The 22693-nt window shown below is 43.6% G+C and overlaps 2 protein-coding genes across 5 annotated transcripts in view; one reads left to right on the top strand and one right to left on the bottom strand.

Annotated features, from left to right (window-relative positions):
- Positions 1 to 832: 832 nt before the first annotated feature.
- The window catches only part of LOC113932102 (integrin alpha-D-like), a 35323-nt gene continuing 13462 nt past the window's right edge, over positions 833 to 22693 (bottom strand). The window contains exons 13-31 of one of the 4 annotated variants that reach the window (XM_035722378.1): positions 22195 to 22404; positions 21547 to 21677; positions 21271 to 21428; positions 20187 to 20341; positions 19795 to 19926; positions 18895 to 18968; positions 18525 to 18666; positions 14527 to 14640; positions 14334 to 14413; positions 14110 to 14193; positions 11783 to 11861; positions 11519 to 11626; positions 11337 to 11414; positions 11034 to 11147; positions 10789 to 10890; positions 10421 to 10531; positions 9854 to 9938; positions 6416 to 6464; positions 833 to 1021 (exon numbers count right to left, since the gene is read on the bottom strand). In XM_035722378.1, the coding sequence (XP_035578271.1) occupies positions 6442 to 6464; positions 9854 to 9938; positions 10421 to 10531; positions 10789 to 10890; positions 11034 to 11147; positions 11337 to 11414; positions 11519 to 11626; positions 11783 to 11861; positions 14110 to 14193; positions 14334 to 14413; positions 14527 to 14640; positions 18525 to 18666; positions 18895 to 18968; positions 19795 to 19926; positions 20187 to 20341; positions 21271 to 21428; positions 21547 to 21677; positions 22195 to 22404 (1980 nt within the window). In that variant the 3' untranslated portion in view covers positions 833 to 1021; positions 6416 to 6441. Of the gene's footprint in view, positions 1022 to 6415; positions 6465 to 8786; positions 9939 to 10420; positions 10532 to 10788; positions 10891 to 11033; positions 11148 to 11336; positions 11415 to 11518; positions 11627 to 11782; positions 11862 to 14109; positions 14194 to 14333; positions 14414 to 14526; positions 14641 to 18524; positions 18667 to 18894; positions 18969 to 19794; positions 19927 to 20186; positions 20342 to 21270; positions 21429 to 21546; positions 21678 to 22194; positions 22405 to 22470; positions 22482 to 22524; positions 22658 to 22693 lie in introns of those variants that run through there. The other 3 variants (XM_035722379.1, XM_035722376.1, XM_035722377.1) reach the window with 3 other exon arrangements.
- Positions 7911 to 8646, top strand: LOC113932138 (cytochrome c oxidase subunit 6A2, mitochondrial). Its single transcript, XM_027610687.2, has 3 exons — positions 7911 to 8071; positions 8243 to 8379; positions 8517 to 8646. Exons 1-3 carry the CDS (start codon positions 7957 to 7959, stop codon positions 8598 to 8600), a joined length of 336 nt encoding a protein of 111 aa, XP_027466488.1. The 5' UTR covers positions 7911 to 7956; the 3' UTR covers positions 8601 to 8646.

The raw sequence follows: 22693 nt of genomic DNA, 5'->3' as shown, positions 1-22693 counted from the left end.
ATGAATTGTTTAAGTTCTTCTTTAATTTCCTGGTTGACCCAACCATTCTTTAGCAGGATGCTCCTTGACCTCCAGGTGTTTGAGTTACTTCTAAATTTCTTCTTGTGATTGAATTTCAGTTTCGAAGCATTGTGGTCTGAAAATATGCAGAGAATAATCTTAGTCTTTTGGTTCATCATGGTTTTTAATTTGCATTTCCCCCATGACTGATGATAGCACATTACTTTTATTTTTTTATTTTATTTTATTTTATTTTTTGAGAGAGCAAGAGACAGAGAGCAAGAGCATGTGAATGGGAGTGGAAGGGCAGAGGGAGAGGGAGAGCAAATCTTTTTTTTAATTTAAATTTAATTAATTAACATATAATTTATTATTTGTTTCAGAGGTACAGATCTGTGATTCATCAGTCTTATATAATACCCAGTGCTCATTACATCACATGCCCTCCTTAATGTACATCACCCAGTTACCCCATCCCTCCACCCCTCTCCCCTCCAGCAACCCTTAGTTTGTTTCCTATGATTACAAGTCTCTTAGGGTTAGTCTCTCTCTCTGGTTTCCTCTTGTTTTATGTTTTCCTCTCTTCCCCTATGATCCTCTGTTTTGTTTCTTAAATTCACATATCAGTGAGATCATATGATAATTGTCTTTCTCTGATTGACTTATTTTGCTTAGCATAATACCTTCTAGTTCCATCCACGTTGTTGCAAATGGCAAAATTTCTTTTTTTTTTATGGCTGAGTAATATTCCAGTGTGTGTGTGTGTGTGTGTGTGTGTGTGTGGCACATCTTCTTTATCCACTCATCTGTCGATGGACATCTGGTCTCTTTCCATAATTTGGCTATTGTGGACATTGCTGCTATAAACATTACATTATTATGAAATGAAAGAAGAAAATAAAAAGTACAGACTCAACCATTAAACTTTTAGCAAGTTGGACTACATCTCAATGTGTACTTTATTTAATTAACTTCATCTTAACCAACTCTCGACTCACTTCAAGTGCCCATTAAGTTTCATCTACAAAAGAAGGCAAAAAGTTTCAATAAAACAGACCATAGTACAGGAATTACAAATTCACTGTTACAAATTCTAAACATTTAAAGATAGGGTGTAGTTTCACAGAAAATGTTTAGCAATTAATGAAGACTTAAAACCCCATCTTTTTCATTTTATGCAACTGAAAGGTCTAAGGGTACAGATCTTTCTCAATTCTGGTACATCTTGATCCAGGGGTTCAAATATTATCAACAAGGCTAGATCTATCCCTGTCTTTCAGGCCTGCCCTGAAAAATGGCTTCAGTATTGGCTTCAATCTAACGTTCCAGACTGAAACTCTAGCAACTCCAGGTCCAGTTGAAGTACTACTACATCTCAGTAGTCCAAGAAATAAGTCCCCAAATTGAGACTCATGGACATGTATCCCTCCCAAACCAATTACTATGGTTAGGAGGACAGAATGTTCTGGTTTATCTAAGCCTGGATCATGTGGCCCCTTTTGCAGCTGGAGGACAGAGTCAACCCCACCAGAACTGAGAACTGAAAATGAGAAGGGAGTCGGATTTTACAAAGAAAACCCAGGATGTTATTACCATATTATTACCCATATGTTGGGCAGAGACACAAAACATTAGATGGCCACTATAACAAGCTTCACCTGCTCCAAGGGCAGAGGGAGCTAATAGCCCCTTTTTAGACCCTATCATCCTATTGTCATTAGCCCACTAGCGAGCTCCACCCTGATTCTGTCTTATCTCTAAGTCCCTTCACAGTTCATCTTCACTAACTCATATCCTGTATCCTCCCTTTCTGGGACAATTCTAATTTCAGATATCCTGTCTTAGGCCTCCCCATAAACAAAAGTTATATTTAGTAGATCAGATGTTGGATTGCTTTGGACAATGTGGTCATGGTATATAGAATCCCAAGAAAGACATACAAGAGAAACTGACATGGAATTGTTGCTCCACACCCTTCACCACCAACAGCTGAGGCATGTCTGAAAAGGGGCTGGGATGCTGCCCACTGGGGTTTACTTAACAACTGGTAAGTTTGTTCTCCCCCTGCCTAAGGCAAAGAAAAACCTAAACTAGAAACTAGAAGCTTTGGAAGCAGCCCAATTACTTGATTGCATGAGAGAGACCCTAAGAAATAATGGTGGGTACAAAGACTGAAGGAGCTGCTCTACACTGCCTCTACACAGAGCAGCTAGGAGAGTGCAAACTACCTAAATAGAAGGCTGAGTACTGGGCAGGTGCACCACATGGGAGCAACAGTAGCACCACATGGGAGGGATGGCAGCATCTCTCAGGGCATTCACCAAGTCCCAGCAAGAAAAATTCTTCATGGAAACGTCCAAGCTGAGACAAAGGGATGGGAAGGCCCAGGCAATTGTTTGGCAAGGACCAACAAAACTCTGAGTGGAGGGAGGAGAGCCTAGAATGTTTTCTTTTTTTTAATTAACATATGTATTATTTGTTTCAGGGGTACAGGTCTGTGATTCATCAGTCTTACACAATTCACAGTGCTTACCATAGCACATACCCTCCCCAATGGCCATCACCCAGCCACCCCAAACCTCCCCCCTACCCCTCCCACTTCAGCAAACTTCATTTTGTTTCCTGAGATTAAGAGTCTCTTGTGGTTTGTCTCCCTCTCTGGTTTCATCTTGTTTCATTTTTTTCCCTCCCTTCCCCTATGATCCTCTATCTTTTTTCTCAAATTGCTCATATCAGTGAGATCATATGATAATTGTCTTTCTCTGATTGACTTATTTTGCTTACCATAATACCCTCTAGTTCCATCCACATCATTGCAAATGGCAAGATTTCATTTTTTATGGCTGCATAATATTCCAGTGTGTGTGTGTGTGTGTGTGTGTGTGTGTGTGTGTGTGTGTGTGTGTGTGTGTGCATACCACATCTTCTTTATCTATTCATCTGTTGGTGGACCTCTAGGCTCTTTCCATAGTTTGGCTATTGTGGACATGGCTGCTATAAACATTGGGGTGCACGTGCCCCTTCAGATCACTACATTTGTATCGTTGGGGTAAATACCTAGTAGTGAAATTGCTGGGTCATAAGGTAGCTCTATTTTCAACTGTTTGAGGAACCTCCATACTTCTTTCAAGAGCAGCTGCACCAGCTTGCATTCCCACCAACGGTGTAGGAGGGTTCCCCTTTCTCCTCATCCTTGCCAACATCTGTCATTTCCTGACTTGTTAATTTTAGCCATTCTGATTAGTGTGAGGTGATATCTCAATGTAGTTTTGATTTGTATTTCCCTGATGCCAAGTGATGTTGAGCACTTTTTCATGTGTCTGTTGGCCATTTGGATGTCTTCTTTGTAGAAATGTCTGTTCATGTCTTCTGCCCATTTCTTGACTGGATTTTTTGTTCTTTGGGTGTTGAGTTTCATAAGTTCTTTATAGATTTTGGATACGAGCCCTTTATCTGATATGTCATTTGCAAATATCTTCTCCCATTCTGTCGGTTGTCTTTTGCTTTTGTGGACTATTTCCTTTGCTGTGCGAAAGCTTTTTATCTTGATGAAGTCCCAATAGTTCATTTTGCCCTTGCTTCCCTTGCCTTTGGCAATGTTTCTAGGAAGAAGTTGCTGCAGCTGAGGTCAAAGAGATTGCTGCCTGTGTTCTCTTCAAGGATTTTGATGGATTCCTGTCTCACATTTAGGTCTTTCATCCATTTTGAGTCTATTTTTGTGTGTGGTGTAAGGAAATAGTCCAGTTTCATTCTTCCGCATGTGGCTGTCCAATTTTCCCAACACCATTTGTTGAAGAGACTGTCTTTTTTCCATCGGACATTCTTTCTTGCTTTGTCAAAGATGAGTTGACCACAGAGTTGAGGGTCCATTTATGGACTCTCTATTCTGTTCCGTTGATCTGTGTGTCTGTTTTTGTGCCAGTACCATACTGTCTTGATGATTATACCTTTGTAATAGAGCTTGAAGTCCAGAGTTGTGATGCTTCCAGCTTTGGTTTTCTTTTTCAACATTCCTCTGGCTATTTGGGGCCTTTGCTGGTTCCATACAAATTTTAGGATTATTTGTTCCATTTCTTTGAAAGAAGTTGATGGTATTTTGATAGGGATTGCATTAAATGTGTAGATTGCTCTAGGTAGCATAGACATTTTCACAATATTTGTTATTCTAATCCATGAGCATGGAACATTTTTCCATTTCTTTGTGTCTCCCTCAATTTCTTTCAAGAGTATTCTATAGTTTTCTGAGTACAGATTCTTTGCCTCTTTGGTTAGATTTATTCCTAGGTATCTATGGTTTTGGGTGCAATTGTAAGTGGGATTGACTCCTCAATTTCTCTTTCTTCTGTCTTGTTGTTGGTGTATAGAAATGCAACTGATTTCTGTGCATTGATTTTATATCCTACCACTTTACTGAATTCCTGTATGAGTTCTAGCAGTTTTGGGGTGGAGTCTTTTGGGTTTTCCACATAAAGTATCATATCATCTGCAAAGAGTGAGAGTTTGACTTCTTCTTTGCCGATTCAGATGCCTTTTATTTCTTTTTGTTGTCTGATTGCTGTGGCTAGGACTTCTAATACTATGTTGAATAGCAGTAGTGATCGTGGACATCCCTGCCGTCTTCCTGACCTTAGGGGGAAAGCTCTCGGTTTTTCCCCATTGCGAATGATATTCACTGTGGGTTTTTCATAGATGGCTTTTATGATGTTGAGGTATGTACCCTCTATCCCTACACTGTGAAGAGTAGTCCCATCCCAAGAAACTATACTGTACTTTGTCAAATGCTTTTTCTGCATCTATTGAGAGGATCATAGGGTTCTTGTTCTTTCTTTTATTAATGTATTCTATCACACTGAGTGATTTGCGGATGTTGAACCAACCTTGCAGGCCAGGAATAAATCCCACTTGTTTGTGGTGATTAATCCTTTTAATGTACTGTTGGATCCTATTGGCTACTATTTTGGTGAGAATTTTTGCATCCATGTTCATCAAGGATATTAGTCTGTAATTCTCCTTTTGATGGGGTCTTTGTCTGGTTTTGGGATCAAGGAAATGCTGGCTTCATAGAATGGGTTTGGTTTTCCTCCCATTTCTATTTTTGGAACAGTTTCAGAAGAATAGGTAATAATTCTTCTTTAAATGTTTGGTAGAATTTCCCTGGGAAGCTGTCTGGCCCTGGACTCTTGTTTGTTGGGAGATTTTTGATGACTGCTTCAATTTTGTTTGTGGTTATGGTCTGTTCAGGTTTTCTATTTCTTCCTGGTTCAGTTTTAGTAGTTTATACATCTCTAGGAATGCATCCATTTCTTCCAGATTGTCTAATTTCCTGGCATATCGTTGCTCATAATGTGTTCTTATAATTGTTTGTATTTCTTTGGTGTTGGTTGTGATCCCTCCTCTTTCATTCATGATTTTATTTATTTGGGTCCTTTTGAATGTTTTCAAGTAAAAACAGTCTTGGTCATTTCCTTTCTTCAAAAGCCATAATCACAACCTCTCCAACATTTGTTATTTCTTTCCCTGTCCATTTTTGCCATTCTAACTGGTGTAAGGTGGTATCTCAATGTGGTTTTGTTTTGAGTTTCCCTGATGGCTAATGATGATGAACAGTTTTTCATGTGTCTGTTAGCCATTTGTATGTCTTCTTCAGAGAGGGAGAGGTTGTGGAGAAAGGGGAACCCTCTTACACTGTTGGTGGGGATGCAAGTTGGTACAGCCACTTTGGAAAACAGTGTGGAGGTGCCTCAAAAATTTAAAAATAGAGCTACCCTATGACCCAGCAATTGCACTCCTGGGTATTTACCCCAAAGACATAGATGTAGTGAAAAGAAGGGCCATATGCACCCCAATGTTCATAGCAGCAATGTCTGCAATAGCCAAACTGTGGAAAGAGCCGAGATGCCCTTCAACAGATGAATGGATAAAGAAGATGTGGTCCATACATACAATGGAATATGACTCAGCCATCAGAAAGGATGAATATCAACTTTTACATCAACATGGATGGGACTGGAGGAGATTACGCTCAGTGAAATACGTCAAGCAGAGAAAGTCAATTATCATATGGTTTCACTTATGTGTGGAACATAAGGAATAGCATGGAGGACATTAGGAGAAGGAAGGGAAACATGGGGGGGGAATCGGAGGGGGAGACAAACCATGAGAGACTCTGGACTCTGAGAAACAAACAGGGTTTTAGAGGGGAGGGGGAGGGGGAATTGGTTAGCCCGGTGCTGGGTATTAAGGAGGGCACGTACTGCATGGAGCACTGGGTGTTCTACAAAAACAATGGATCGTGGATCACCACATCAAAAACTAATGATGTATTGTATGGTGACTAACATAACATAATAAAATTTTTTTTAAATGTATAAAAAAAAGCCATAATCATAAGCTGAGGGGACTGTATGCCATGTACCTTTAACTGGAATAAGGCCCATCTTCTCAGCAACAAGTCCAAACTCCAACTGGGAAATATCAATCATAGGAAGAATTCCATTATAGCTCATTGAGGGCTCTGGAATAATTCAGAAGCACTATAACATTTGACTGTTCAACAAGGTTACTTTTAAAAAAGCTTCAGAAAGTTAAGTAGAAGCTAGTGTTCAGTTTCAAATCAACAGGAGGAATAGTTATGGAGCAGCCCCTACCTAAAAATGTACATTTTCCATTTTTCTTTTCTATATTCAGATTAAGTAGAAAAATTCATTTTTCTTTTATATATTAAATTCATATTAGTTACATCAGTCCTGATCAAAGCTGGAGGCATCCTGTTGGCTTATGGTTCTGAAAAGGCATTTATATAGGGTTAACTAATGTAACATGGTTGAAGCATTCAATAAAAACATATTTTTAGAACAACTATTTCATGCCAGGTTTTGTGCTAGTGCAGAGGACAGAACAGTGCACCAGGCAGAAATTAGCCCTGCACTATCTTGTAGCTTTCTAGTGACTGACTTTGACAAAGGGCTTATACAAGTCTCCCTAGGCTTTCTTCTTTTTCCTCTAAGCAGTCAGATTTTTCAGATTGAATAATATACTTAGCAGTAGACACTTGTCAAGTCTGTGGCTACCCAGTATGTTTTGAATACGTTTCTTATACTTGGGGATTTTCTCCAAGATAGAATTCCTGCCTCCTTAAGGTAGAAGGCAGAACTCAATTTCCCAGCCTTTCTTGAAGTTAGAGCATAGGCAATGACCTAGCTATTGTCAACTGGGGCACACATGATTCTCTGATTCAGAAGACTTCAACTCAAGGATGCAAGCTTCATGAAGAAGGATGTTAGGGTAGAAGAATCTGGCTTTCCAGAGCAGCATGGGTGAAGTTTTTGGCATCTGGAGTCCAGTAGTGCAAATTGTGGTGGTGTCTCATGGCAGCTGGCCCATAGAGTAGCTTGCTTCTGGCTGCACAGATTATTGGCTTCTCTGGCCATACCAGAGACACTTTGAGCTACCTGATTTTCAATTGCTTATCTTTTTAAAACCAATTAGAGTGAGTTATGTTCTTTGCAAAGAACTGTAACTAATACATATACTGAGCTACTGTTTCATGCCAGACACTAAGCTGGCATATTCCTGTTACTTTACTTAAATTTCATAAACTTCATTTAAGGTATAAATTATTATACATTGTACAGATGAAAAAACTGAGATTCAAAAGAACACTTAATTCATTCTACAAATAGTTATTAAAGACCTACTGTGTGCCAGCCACTGGGAATAGGGTATTGAAGGAAATAGTTCCCTGCAACTATAAAAAGAATGGCACATTGGTTTTTTTAAGTGTCCCTTACCAAAATAAGAGGTACCAAACAGCAGCTGTCTGGAGAGAAGGACCTCATGGCAGTAAGGCCTCATTTTAAATATAGAAAACCCCTAAAAATAGCCACCCATGTTACAGACTCAACAGGTGATTGGTCCAAAAAGAGGGGAGGAGAATCTAGGCCTCGGTGAAGGAGAATGAAAAGACAGTGCAGTTTCCAGCTTCTCTCACCCACCGCAATGGCTCTGCCTCTGAGGTCCTTGAGTCGGGGCTTGGCAAGTGCAGCAAAGGGAGACCACGGAGGGGCAGGAGGTGAGTAGGGCTGGACCTGACCCTGTGGCTTGCCTACTTGTACCTCTCTCCCACCTGTGTGGTCTTCCAGGGTCTGACCAGGCCCTCACTGACCAACCCTCCCACTCTGACCTTCAGAGGCCCTGGCCTCCCCACTTCTCTTTCATCTCTGCTTACCCCCTCCTTCTGCAGCCAGCACCTGGCGCCTCCTGACCTTCGTGCTGGCACTGCCGAGCGTGGCCCTCTGCACCCTCAACTCCTGGCTCCATGCGGGCCACCACGAACGCCCTAAGTTTATCCCCTACCACCACCTCCGTATCCGCACCAAGGTACGTTGGCCTGAGGCCTCTGCCCCCAGGGCGGGAGGGAGGGTCAGATGGGCAAAGGGTGTGGGGGAGGGGGAGAAGGGGCCTTGGAACCCCCAGGCCCAGACCACGCTGACAATCCGCTCTCCCTTTCTTCACAGCCCTACTCCTGGGGAGACGGCAACCGCACCCTTTTCCACAATCCCCGTGTCAACCCTCTGCCCACTGGCTATGAACAGCCCTGAGGCCCAGGCAGATGCCACCAGGTGCAATAAAGGTGTGGAAACTGTGTGTCCGCAGGCTCCCTGGGGACCGTGGGGTGCGGTGGGGACCGAGGAGCTCTACTGGGCGCAGGTGCACAGTGCAGTCTGTGCTCCGCTTGCTCTTCCCAAGGCCATAATTTGGGAGGTGCTCAGGGGAATGTCCTTGATGACTAGGTAGGAGATCTTCATCCCCACACCTTTTCTCTCACCTATTAATAATTAGGGCTCTAGGCTGTAAAGGTCTTTCACATAACACTGAATCCTCACAGTATCTCTGGGAACAAGATATAATTTTGGTTCCCATTCTCTAGAGGAGGAATTGAGATTCTCAGAGATTAAATGACTTAAATGAGGCCCCTCCTCAGAAGTCCCCTGATAACTCAGGGCTGCAGACAACTTTTTGCCTGACACACTGACAGTATTTGTGAATTCTGGCTTTCTGGAGACAACCGTGATTTCAAATAGAGGACCTACAGCCCTATGTGTGAGGCTTCATGACCTAATTTTGGATTTGGAATATTTCAGCCATTCTCTATGACCACCTTTAATGGGTCTTCTGTATTGTCTGGGACATCAGATGCTCCTTTTTAGAAGCCTGGCTTTCCCAGTCTTTGGGGACCTCATTCAAGGGGAATATTGGTTCAAACATGTTCAGGACATTTCACTCCCCTCCTAGGACATTCTGCTCATTTGCCATTACCAAGGAGCCTCAAGCCTGTGCTGAGCCCCATGAGCAACACACACATAGAGTTCTTCCTTTGGCTTCTCCCCTAATATTACTCATGGCACCATTAAGAAAAGATTATCTCAGGCCTCAGTCACCTGAAAAACTGAGAGAATGTTTTCTAGGCCCACAAGCAGTTTCCCCCAACTCTTCCTAGAACAGGACTCAGATCCCTGAATTAGAGCTCTTTCATACAAGGAGAATGTGTTATAAACATCCTCATTTAATGTGGCAATTCTTTATATATATATGAAAATTCATGCTGGCTTCATGTTTGCTTCTGTAAAAAGTGAGTCATTACTGAAGAACTGACAAATATATTAAAATATAAAAACCTTTCATTGCCTTGAGAAGTTGGCTTAGCACCTGATAAGTTGCTCAGACAAGTCCAGATCTATTCAGAAATTTTTCCCATGGAAGTAGATTTGTAGGCAAAGGCAAGACCAGTCCATGGGGGTAGAGACAAACAGAAAAGTGAATTAGTAGGACAAAGGAAAATTTGGGGCCTCACAGCTGACATCCTTCTGACTGAATGTGGCAGTGTCTTCAGGTTTGTTATCCAGCATTTCTTTGTACTGACGTTGGAAGAAGCCAAGCTGTGAAGGGAAGTAAATCAGAAGAGCTGGGTAAGAGGACAGGGAAGACAGTTGGGAGTAGGAAGAAGTTGAGAGAGAAGATGAGAAGAGAAATAAGCTGACTCGTATTTGTGTGGCAGAACACTTATATGAATAACAGCTATCATGTATTATCTACTGTGTGCAAGCACAGCAGTTATGCATAAAAGCTGTAGTAGAAAAGCATAAATTAATAAACAGGCCTACACACATACCCTGGCTTCATTTCTGTCTCACTTCAGCTACTCTGTAATGTAGGCATTACTGTCATTTAAAAAATGAGGCTACAAGCTCAGAGAAGTTGAGCAATTTGCCTGACTTTAAAGAGTGAGCAGAATAGAGCCAAAATGTACACACAGGCTTATCTGATTCCATTGTCTGAGTTCTTCCCACTATACCATCCTGTCTCTGGAAGGGCTTGGGTTAGATACTGGTAGTGTTGAGAGTGGGATGAAGACACTCACCTTGTACAGGATGGCTGTGATGAGAGCCAAGAGCAGCAGTCCTCCCACAGAGCTGCCCACGATGAGGGGAACAGGATCATAGACCTCATACGCTTCAAGCACCATCGCCGTCTAATTTGTGAATGAGACAGTATCAGATTCCTTGTTGTCCCAGACCCTTCCCAGGTTCCCCAACCTTTAAGGGCCGCCCCTCCTTCCTTTGCTCAAGGGGTGAGATACAGAAATACTTATGGACTTAGGGACAACTCTCCTGCGGAGGGGCCTTCATCCTGCCTCCCTCCAGGCTTCTGAGCCTCCCACACAGCACCAGAGATTTAGCAATAGGAGCCCTCTTACCAGCCTGGCCACTCCTACCACATAACCCCTACCTGAGCTCTCAAGAATGCCTCCTGTCCTAGAAGCTGGGAATACACGGATCTGTTGAATGTGATTTCAGCCACACTCACCACCAATACCTTCTTCTGCAATGTCTGCAATACACAGGGACAGAGCTGGGGAAATAGCCCTAAGAAGAGGCTCAGAGTTTGAGAAATCTCCTGGCTTGAGGATGGGCACAGACACATCTGGTACCACCCAAATCCAGGGGAGGGACTCTGCTGTTGGGCCTACACACCTGGCTGACCCAGCCAAAGTTGAGGTTGCCCTTCAGGATGAAGTCAACATCCTCCTGGATGCCAAAGGAGGGGAGGTCACAGCGGAACCTCAGGCAGTCAGCAATGGAGCAGTTCTAGAGACAGGGGAGGAATGAAGTTGAGGAGGGTCTTAACTTAGGCAAGAACCACAGGAGAAAATGAAGTCCACCAGGTTTGGGGTTGGGGAATAGATGGCGATTATAGGTCATATATATAGATCTCCAACCTAGCAAGTGCATTTCTAGGCACTTGGTCCTGCAATGGGAATCCAGGGTCTTTCTCACCAGTACAAGACTCCCTGGAATCTGGGCCAGGAAGTCAGGATGCTGGGGAGGTTCCCTCTCCGACACACATGGGAGACTCTAGTGAGAGAGAAACAGCCACAGAATGATCAACATTTCACTGGTAAGAGGGTGTGAGGCACTGTAGGATCAGACTCTGGAGAGTTAGAAAGGCAAGCAGGTACCTGTGAAGGGGCCACTACAGCCACATCCCACACAGCCACACCATTCAGCAGGATAGGAACCCAGAAATTAATGCTGATGGTCACGTCTCGCTGACTCAGGTTATTCACCTGCAGAAAATTGAGACAGAACATTATTGTGGTCCTGGGAGCATCCCAAATCCTACTTCTTTCCTGGATCTAGCCCTCAGCTCCTCTTTCTCCCAGCAGCTCCCAACATTAGCAGCACCATGGGAGGGAAGATATGAATGCTCCCCGGCTTCTCACATGATAACGATGCTCAGCTTCTTTCTTACTCTTCTCATCAGAAGTTGAAAAGTTGAAGTACTTGGTAGATTCTTCCTTCCTGGGGAGAGAGGACTTGTTGGTGAGAAAGAGCCCTGGAGCCATCCTCAGTTGTGCCCCAGTCTGCTGCTAAGGGCTCTATTGGGCCTCCCACGCAGATGACCCCGTGAAATAATTATGATCCCCCACATGCTTCTGCAGCCTCAGCTTCAGCTCCTCTCCTATACCATTTGCCCCAGTCACCCTGAACTGATAGCTTGTCCTTTGATACCCTGGCTCTTTCACTTCCCCATAGCTTTGTTCAAGTTCTTTCTTTTGCTTGGAACATCCTTACCACTCCCCTTTTGGAAATTTTTACTTAAAAGTCCCAACTTAAACATTATCTCTCATAACATTTAATCATTTTCCCATGGGAAAAAAGCTGTTCACATGTCTTTCTCCTCTACTAGGTATATTGTTGGCCTCCAGCAATGCTTGCAGAAGCTATTGCCAGAACAAATAAGCCTAAAGGGACTCAAGGAAATCATAGCTGGATCGCCTGGGAAAAAATGTAGTGCAAGCCCCTCCATAATGGAGTGAAGAAAAGAGATGTGGCTATCTCTGGGGCAGTTAAGTAAATGTGAGGAAGGATGGTGCATGAATACAAGCCCCTGGAGTGGACATAAATGTTCCAGGCTTCAGGTGGCTTTCCATCCATCCATCCATCCATCCATCCATCCATCTATGTATTGCCTCCTTCAGTAAACATTTACCCTATACCTGGCTGTGTGCTTGGCTCTGGGGATTCAACGGTTAACAAGCCATAATCCCTGCCTTCCCAGACTTAACATCTAAGGTCTCAGTGGAATCAAGCCAACAAGCAGGGATGCTGCACATTTCACCAGCACCTAGCATACAGAAGCCAGGGCAGCCATACAGAAACTCCATGGGCCCCGCACAGTTTCCCACAGATGTGACTGTCAGTGTGATGATTAACAACACAGGCTTGGAGCCAGACCATCTGGGTTCACATTTCAGTCTACCACTTTCTACCCAAGTAACTGAAGGTAAGTTACTTAACCTCTGTGGATTCTTCCTGTATAAAATGAGGATGCTAATAATAGTGCCTGTGACAGAGCTGTGATGAAGTCTGCAGCATGATATAAATGTTAGAATTTATTTTTTTCCCTTACTGTGGTAGCCTTTATGTTCCTCACTCCAACCCTTTCTATGCTTCAGTTTTCTCACCTTGAAATCTTCCAGTATTAACTCTCTTTTCAAATTTGAGTAAATCACTCAGTTTCCCCAATCCTCGGAAAGGCATAGTAGTGTATGGGCATGAGCACAAGCTCTGGAGCCAGACCATCTGAATTTGAGTCCTGGTTCTGCCACTTAGCAGCTGACTGACAGGAACAACCTCTTGACTTCTTTGTTGGTAAAAAAGGGGGTTTAACAATAACTATATCACAGAGTTTTTAGAAGGGTTAAATGAATGTAAATACATGTAAAGTACTTTTTAAATGTTGGACATATCATAAGTATATATAACTGTAAGCTCTTAATATAAGTTCCACTATTTTCCCATGGACAGTCGGGGAAATTCTTACATGGAGTTTGGAAGGGCAATGACATTGATCCTCCCTCCCTAGTTCCCCTAAAAATTCATGTGTCATCGGCAGCAACAACAGTAGCAAACTCTGTCCCATGGCAATATTATAAGCTTCTGACCACCTCTCTGCACCTCTGGAGTTTAGCCAGGTTATGTGGGTCTCCTTGCCCTGCTTCCAGCCTGGCCTGCCCATGCTCCACCACGCACCTTCAGAACTGAGAGCAACAGCCCTGCACTTGACTTTCCTGTGGCCTGCCACAGCCTTGGACTCTTAGAGACTTTCCCAGCAGTTTGTCACATCTCTGGCCTCCTCTTTGTGTTGTGAAACCTTGACCTTTTCTTTCCTCTGTGTGGTGACAAACCATATCTCCCACTTCAGAGTGCTCATAAAAGCCTCAATCTTAATCTAGTTAGTTTCACTTCAGCACACTCATATTTGCATGAAGAATACAATGGGCTTCATGTTTAAGGAAGCCTGCACCTTGGAGAGAGAGGGAGGAGTGCAGAGTGGTGGCAAAGTGTGTGTGTCCCACCAGTAGGTCAATTCATCGGAGAAGAAGCAAGAAGTATATTGTGTATGTTATTATGGCATAAATATATGACTGGGCACAAGTATTCCCATGTGAGGAATTAGAGGGCTAGTTCAGATACCTATCCTTTAAAGAGCAGTCTGGGCTTCAAGCGGAGGTACTAGGATTATAGGAGAGTCAAAGGTTCAGACCTGCTGATCACCATGTGGACAGCATATTTCACTGGGAGCTCCAGATGAAAGGTGGTCTTGCTGGTTGTAGGTTTATTATTCTCACTGGAGAGAGACAGAAAGAGAGAGTGAGAGAGAGAGAGAGAGAGAGAGGGAGGGAGGGGAGCCTCATTGGGAAGGAATCCAGGAGAAAAGTCTCTGGCTGGGGCATGAGATGAAAGAGTGAGGGATACACCTCACCTCACCTGCTTACATTGGCCCTCAGAAGCAACTTGTTGCTCAGGGTGGCCTTGTAGGAGACATCAAATGTGACTATGAAGGTGCCCTGAGAGAAGAAGAAACAAGGAATGGGAATAAGGAAGGTCATGGAGGAAGAAGGGAAAGAAATGCGTCAGGACAAGGGCAAAGAGTGATGAGGATCTGGGGGGAGGCACTCACCTTAGTGCTCTCTTGGAAGATGGGATGGTTGATGTTACAGCTGCTGCTCTTCAGGCCCTCGTTCCCAGTGGGCACTCCCTCACATGCCAAGTGCAGTGGGCGCTGATGGGGTGGCTTCCAGGAGAGGAAAACTAATTCAAAAATGTTACCCCTGTGCACATATGGGCTTGATATATAGCATTGGTGGCATTGTGGAGCAGTGGGAGAAAGGACAGACTTTTCAATAAATAATCCTAGGAAAACTGGCCCATACAAAAAAAAAAAAAATCAAACAAACAGAAAAACAAAAAACATTGAATCCCTACCTCACTCCATAATTACAATAGATTCCAACTGGCTTAAAGATTTCAGGTGGAAAAGCAAAATTATTAAGCTCTTAAAAGGTAATAAAGGGGAATATCCTCATAACCTTGGAGTAGGGAAGTATTTCTTAAACAAGATCAGCACATAAAAACACTAAAGATAAAGGAAGTTTTTGTAAAAATCAACCACAATCAAATTAACACATTTGGTTTATTAAAAGACACTCTAAAGAGCCTGAAAAGACATGCAATAGGACTGCAAAATATATCTGAACACATATAACTGGAAAAGTCTGGTAACCAGAATATTAAAGAACTCTTACAATTAAGAAAAGTATGTGGGTGGGGGGATGGGGTAATTAGGTGATGTGCATTAAGGAGGGAACTTGATGTAATATAGGTGTTACATGCAACTGATGAATCTCTAAATTCTACCCCTGAAAGTAATACTACAATATATGTTAACTAAATTGAATTCAAATAAAAAGTTAAAAGAAAATAAATGTATGGACAACTCAATAGAAGAATAAGAAAAATATTTGCACAGGCACTTCCTAAGAGAAGAGATTAAAATGACCAGGAAATAGATGAAAGTTGCTCAGCTTTATTAAAGAAATGCAAATTAAACCTGTAAGGAAATTCAAATTAAAACTATAAGGAAATATCACCAGATGGACAAAAATTTAAAAGTGTGACAATGCCAAGTGTTGCAGTGGAAGGAAAGTCACAGGAACTCTAATAATCTGCTGAAGGAAGTGCAATTTATTATACCTGAAGATACAGAAGCCTAAGATCCAGCAATGCCATATGTGGCAACTACCTTGCAAATATTATGCATAGGTGCACCAATATACATGCTCAAGAATAGTCATGGCCAAAATCAGGGAACAACTCAAATGATCACGAGCTGTAGTGTGGTAGATGGCCACTCACACCACTGTTGTTTCACGTGGTACTGGAGTCCTAGCCTCAATAATCAAACAACAAAAATAAATAAAAGGCATCCAGATTGCAAGAAGTCAAGCTTTCACTAATCACAGAGGACATGACATGCTATGTAAAAATCCAAAAGACTCCACAAAAAGTTACTGGAACAGATATACAAATTCAGCCAACTCACAGGATATAAAATCAATGTACATAAATCTGTTGCATTTTTTTATTGCTTTGTTTTGTTTTTATTTATTAAGATTCAATTAGCCAAGGTATAGTACGTCATTAGTTTTTGATATAAAGTTCAATATTCATTAGTCGAGTATATCACCAAGTGCTCATCATATCACATGCCCTCTTTAATGTCCATCACCTAGTTACCCCATCCCCTGCCCCACCTCTGTTGCATTTCTATACACCAATAATGAAGCAGCAGAGTGAGAAATCAAGAAATCGATCCCATTTAAAATTGCACGAAAAACCAAAAGATACCTACAAATAAAGTTAACGAAAGAGGTAAGGGATCCATACTCTGCAAAAATTGAACGCTAATGAGAAAAGTTGAAGAGGACACAAAGAAAAGGAAAAATATTTCATGCTCATAGATTGGAATAAAGACATTGTTAGAATGTCCATACTACCCAAAGCAATCTACACATTTAATGCAATCCCTATCAAAATACCACCAGCATTCTTCACAGAGCTAGAACAAACAAGCCTAAAATTTGAATGGAACCAGAAAAGACCCCAAATAGCCAAAGCAGTCTAGAAGAAGAAGAGAAAAGCTGGAGGCATCACAATCCAGACTTCAAGGTATATTACAAAGCTGTAGTCATCAAGACAGTATGATCCTGGCACTAAAATAGACACATAGATCAATGAAACAGAAAAGAAAGCCCAGAAATGGACGCACAACTATATGGTCAACTAATCTTTGATAATACAGGAAAGAATATCCAATGGAAAAAAGACAGTCTCTTTAACAAATGGTGTTGGGAAAATTGGACAGCCACATGCAGAAGACTGAAACTGGACCTCTTTCATACAACATACGAAGAAATAAATTCAAAACGGAATAAAGACCTAAATATGAGACAGGAAACCATCAAAATCCTAGACAAGAATACAGGCAGGAACCTATTTGACCTCGGCTGTAGCAACTTCTTACAAGACACATCTCTGCGGGCAAGGGAAACAAAACCAAAGTGAACTTTTACATCAAGATGAAAAGTTTCTGCACAATGAAGAAAACAATCAACAAGACAAAAAGGTAACCAATGGTATGGGAGAGGATATTTGAAAATGACATATAAAGAGTTAGTAACCGAAATCTATAAAGAACTTATCAAACTTAAAACCAAAAAATAAATAATCCCGTTAAGAAATGGGCAGAAGTCACGAACAGACATTTTTCCAAAGAAGACATAAAGATGGCTAACAGACACATGAAAACATCCTCATCATCAGGGAAATACAAATCAAAACTACACTGAGATATCACCACATACCTGTCAGAATGGCTAACATTAACAACACAAGAAACAACAGGTGTTGGCGATGATGCAGAGAAGGAGACCCTCTTACACTGTTGGTGGGAATGCAAACTGGTGCAGCCACTCTGGAGAACAGTATGGAGCTTCCTTGAAAAGTTAAGAAATAGAACTACCCTATGACTCAGCAATTGCACTAGTAGGCATTTACCCAAAGAACACAAAAATAGTGATTAAAAGAGGCACATGCACCCCAATGTTTATAGCAGCATTAAATTCAAAAGCCTAACAATGGAAAGAGCCCCAATGTCCACTGAGTAATGAATGGATAAGGAAGATGTGGTATACATATACAATGGAATATTACTCCACCATCAAAAATAATGAAATCTTGCCATTTGCAATGGCATGGATGGAACTAGAAGGTGTTATGCTAAGTGAAATAAGTCAGTCAATGATAAATGCCATATGATTTCACTCACCTGTGGAATTAAGAAACAAAACAGATGAACATAGGGGAAGGGAAAAAAAGAGAGGGAGGCAAACCATAAGAGACTCAACTATAGAGAACACACTGAGGGTTCCTGGAGGGGAGGTGGACAGAGGATGGGCTAAATGGGTGATGATGAGCACTGGGTGTTATAAGTAAGGGATGAATTACCTCCTGAAACCAATATTACACTATATGTTAACTACTTGGAAATTAAAGAAAAACATTTTTTTAATGTGGAATGGGTAAATAAATTGTGGCATGGTCATACAAAGGGAATTTATATACAATAAAAATGTTCTACACCCAGAAGCAACAACACGGATGAATTTCACAAACATATGCTGAAGAAATGAATAAATATATAAAAGAACATATAACACGTTTCTATAAATTTCAAATATTGACAAAACTCAACAGTTTTTTCTAAGGATGTGCTCATGGGTGATAAAACCATAAAATATACAAGGAATTGATTATCACAAAGTCAGAATACTGGTTATGTTGGGGAGAGAGTGAGGTTTTGATGAGGAAATGAACATGGAGGGAGAACTTCTGGGGGTGCTAGCAGTGTATTAGTTCTTGACCTGGATGCTATATGTTATTTGTTTAATATTATTCATTAAACTATACATCTGCTTTATGCACCTCTCTCTCTCTCTCTCTCTCTCCCCTTCAGAATTGTGTGTATGTGTGTTTACATGCCATCATAGAAGCATTAAAAAGAACCTACTATGACCCAGGGCAGGGAAGAGGCCATTAGAGAACAAGGGAGCTATTTACCTGGGTTCCCAGCACTCGTCGGTAGGACAGCCCTGCTGGGTAGTAGAAGTGGACGACAGTACCATAGGAATCCTCACCCTCATTCCACAGAGTCACTGTCACATTAAGCTCCAGGGAGCTCCCTACCACCAGGGTCTGCAGGCTGGAGGAGGAAGGACAAAACTGAAAAAGAGACTCTGCTGGAAATAGGTTGGAATTGGATCAACGGTAGGAGCAAGACTGTGGGAACTCATGAACTGATAACGTTCTATTCAAAATTTAATTTCTTTGTTAGAAGGAGAGCCAAAGGGAAACATAAGCATTTCTCATCTCATGGGGATGGGAGACCCAAAAGCTTAAGTGTCTAGAAATGAAAGGAGATAGAGCTCACCCTGAGAAGCTGAGATTGATACTCAGGTCCCCTTCACAGAGGTGATCTTGACCACAGTTCTTCTCAAAAGGGAGCTGCAGAAAAACAGTAGATTCTCTTCCCATCCATGTCTTAATCTTTGTCCATTCCCCTCACTAGGAGCACTCATCCTGAGTGCTCATTATTGAATATTACTGAGCACCCACCCCACACCAACACTGTGCTAGACACTGTCAAGAAGTGGGGCAGTAAGGGAGGGGCAGAATGATAAGATCCTTGGCTTCAAGGAGCATAAAGTTTAGTTGAGGAGTTAAACCCAACTCACATTGGAACAATTATTCGGCAAACATTTTCAAGTGTCAATAAGGGACAGGTTCTGGGTTGGGTGGGGAGTTAGAAAAAGCAGAAACTACAGGTGAATTAGACATGGCTCTTGTACTCACAGAACCCACAATTCCCAGAGAGCCACAAAAGTACATGGCGATTGCTATGATTCTAGTCATGTAATATTTGGTATCACCATGATGTAATAGGAAGCCAGGGAAGAAGAGAGAGAGGCTGAATGTGATTTTCAAAAGGGGGGAAGATGAGACTGGGGCCTAGAGAACTAGAAAGGATCTTTGAGGTGGTGAGAAGGAAATGTTTTCCGAGTAGGAACTACAACATGGACAAAGAAACAGAGGAAGGAATGACAAAAGTTGGGAGGGATTTGGAGAATGAGAATCAGAGAGTTTATGTTGAGGTAAAGTGGTGACCAGCTGGGATGTGTGTAAGGTCCAAGCTAGGCAGGGCCTTGGTAACTGGGTGGAGGCATTATGGACTTAACGTGGTTGATGGAAAGTTGAGAACCACAATAGGTTCTTAAGACACAGAGACACAGTGAAAATCAGTACATCCCTGGGATTTCATTGGAAGACTCACAGAAGCAATGAAGAGGTCCTGTGAGCCCACAGCCAGCACAGGGCGAAGGTTCTGAGATGAGGGGATGGGCTCCCCCACCAAGGAGAAGTTGAGGCGTAGGATGATGGGATTCACCACGTCCTCCACACAGTCCTGAGGGAGAATGGGCTTTCAAGAACCCTCTACCCTTCTCGTTACTTTCCACCACTGGCCCTCCTGCTCAACTGCATCCATTCCCGCTGTCAGGACAGCATTCTGTCCTATCTGTGGAGTCAGGTTCCCTGGCCTCAACTTTCCTCTCTCCAGCCCCAATATCCCCACCCTCTTGCCCTCACTCAACAGGGAGCAGAGGTGCCAGAGGCTCACCTTGGGCTCCTTCTCCCCCTCCCTTTCCCAGAACCCAAAGTACTTACTGGTAAAAGCAGCTTAATGGTTTCACAGTAATCTCCCATCCCCAGGGTTTTCCTTCGAGTCAAAGTCCAGTTCTTGGTCTCATCAAAAATGGCACGAGAAATCAGACGGCCTGGGTCTAATGCCAGATCATACCTGACAGAGCTTTGGACATCACCTGAAGCAGAAGGGAGGAACAGAAGATGCAAAGTCCAAGAGAACCTCAAATGTTCTGTTTTTGTTTATTTATGCAACAAAAATTTGCTGAGCACTTCCTATGGGCCATGAGCTGTATCAGGTGCTAGGATAGGTGTGGAGAAGAAGATAGAGAAATATGGTCTCTGCCATCACGTAGCTCTCCGTCTAGGAAAAGAGACGAGCATGCAGGCCATAATCCCCCAGCACGATCAACCCAATGGTGGGATCCTCAGTAGTACCAAGGAGGGCTTGCTAATTCAGACCTGGGCTCAGAAATGCCTTCCTGGGTGGGCCTTGTCTGGGCCCCAACCTGGAGGATGAGCAAAGGTTGGTGAAGAATGGGGAGGAGAAAGTCCCAGACCATGAGAACAATGGCCAAGACCAGAAGGGAGAGGGAGGGTGGCACATTTACAGGAAGGGAGAATGCGATGAGGTGAGGCTGGAAGGGCGGGGAGGAGCAAAGTCAGCAAGGGTATTGTAGAGAAGGATTTTGGTCTTTATAAATGGAAGAAAGGAGAGGTTGAGGGGTGGTCAAGCAGGCAAGTGAGGTGACCAGATTTGTGTTTTAGGACCAATCCCTCTAGTTTCTCTATGGAGAAAGGGTGGGAGGCTGCAAGAACAGACATGGAAACAGCTCAAAGTATACGTAGGAAAGAGAAGTGGTGGCTTCAAGGTAGGCAGTGGCTAGAGCGGGTGGAGAGAAGTGGGAAGACTTCAGATTGTATCCTGAACTTAGAGCTTACTGGCCTGGGTGTGGGGAGAGGGGAAGAGAAGGGACCCGGGGTTTCCAACACTGGCAGGTGAGTGGATGAGGAAGTGGTATCTGGATCCCTGGGCTCATTTCCTCCTGAGGGTAGGGTCGGGGGCCTCAAGGTGGGTAAGGCGCTGGGTCCACTGGGAAGAACTCACCTAGTTGGTCCAGTGAGCATTTGTGGATAGAGAGACAGACTGTGGCATTCCCAGCTTCCAGGGTGGATGGCACGTCGCCCCAGCACTGGTACACAGCCTTTGCCACCTCCAAGGGCATGAATCTCATGGTCACCCCCACGTTCAGCACTGGCCGACTCCTGAGGGTGCACACGGGGGCTGAGGACCTGACTCTGGCCCCGGGGAAGAGGACAAGGGAGGGGGAAGCTTGTTGAATGGACACACAGTGGGCAAGGGTGGGATGTGAGGAGTTCTCACCTGAGCAGCAGCACCTGTCCCCGGGCCCCCACAGCCAGGTCCACCAGTCCATCCTGGGTGAGGTCCTGACCCCCACTCAGTGACTGCCCAAAATATTGGAGTGTGGGAGAGAGCTGGGAGCCTGCGATCTGCTGGCCAGAGAGGAAAAGGAAAAGTGGAAGTCAAGGGGAGGGCATCTGAAAGGTTTGAGAAGAAAGATTTGGAAAGGAAACTGCAGCGAAAACAGATCTGAATGGAAAAATTGAAAAGGAGAGATGAGAGGGTAGGAATGGAAAGCAAGCATAGTGAGACCCCAGGGACCCCAGACGTAGAGCTCCTTCATTCAGTGTTTCATAGAAGGAAACTAAGGCTCCCAGAGGCTAAATCAGTCACTTGCCTAAGGCCACACAGCTGACATGGCTGGACAGGCATTTGACCCAGGCCCTGCAATCTCTTAACCACTAAGCTGCGCACACACTGAAGTCTGTTTGGAGCCAAAGGAGAAAGGAGAGATATTTTGCACTTAGCTGGGCCTGGTGACATTCAGGGCACTAAACCCCTAAAAGAAGCATGGCTACTGTTAAGGTCAGTGACAAGACAGGGCATCAGGCAAATCTGGGACATAGAAAAGGAGGTGGAACTGGGAGAGGTTGCAGACAGGGGTCTCACCTGTCTGTGGGAGGGGTTGACGCCCTGTCCTGAGGTTCCATGAAATAGGTAGACAGCACCCCGGCTCTCCTGCTCTCCTGGGGCGCCGATGGCCACGTCTGTCAGCTTGTCCCCATTCACATCCCCCAGCACTGTCAGGGCTGCCCCAAAGCGGCCCCAGGGATGGCCCTGCTCCCCACAGAGAATGACCTCACACTGCCACTTAGCCCTCTGTGGAACAAAACCAGTGTCAGGTCCCAACCCAGGCAACCCCTCCACCCCATACCCAGGCCTCACCCAGCCCAGCTCTCATCAGACACTCACCCCCTGGGGCAAGGGGCACACAGACACCCAAGGGGCACACAGACACCTGGCCCCCCTGAGTCGGCTTGTAGTAATGGGGAGCCCCTATGAGGACAAGGTCAGAGCTGCCATCTCCATCCACATCCACAGTGCAGAGGGAGGCCCCAAAGTAGGAGCCAATCTGCAGGGCAGAGCCTGAAGTCATCCTGCGGGCCCC

The sequence above is a fragment of the Zalophus californianus genome, chromosome 10, assembly GCF_009762305.2.
Source record: "Zalophus californianus isolate mZalCal1 chromosome 10, mZalCal1.pri.v2, whole genome shotgun sequence".
Taxonomy (NCBI): Eukaryota; Metazoa; Chordata; class Mammalia; order Carnivora; family Otariidae; genus Zalophus; species Zalophus californianus.
The sequence above is the reverse complement of the archived record's forward strand: the minus strand, read 5'-3'. Positions and strand labels throughout refer to the sequence as shown.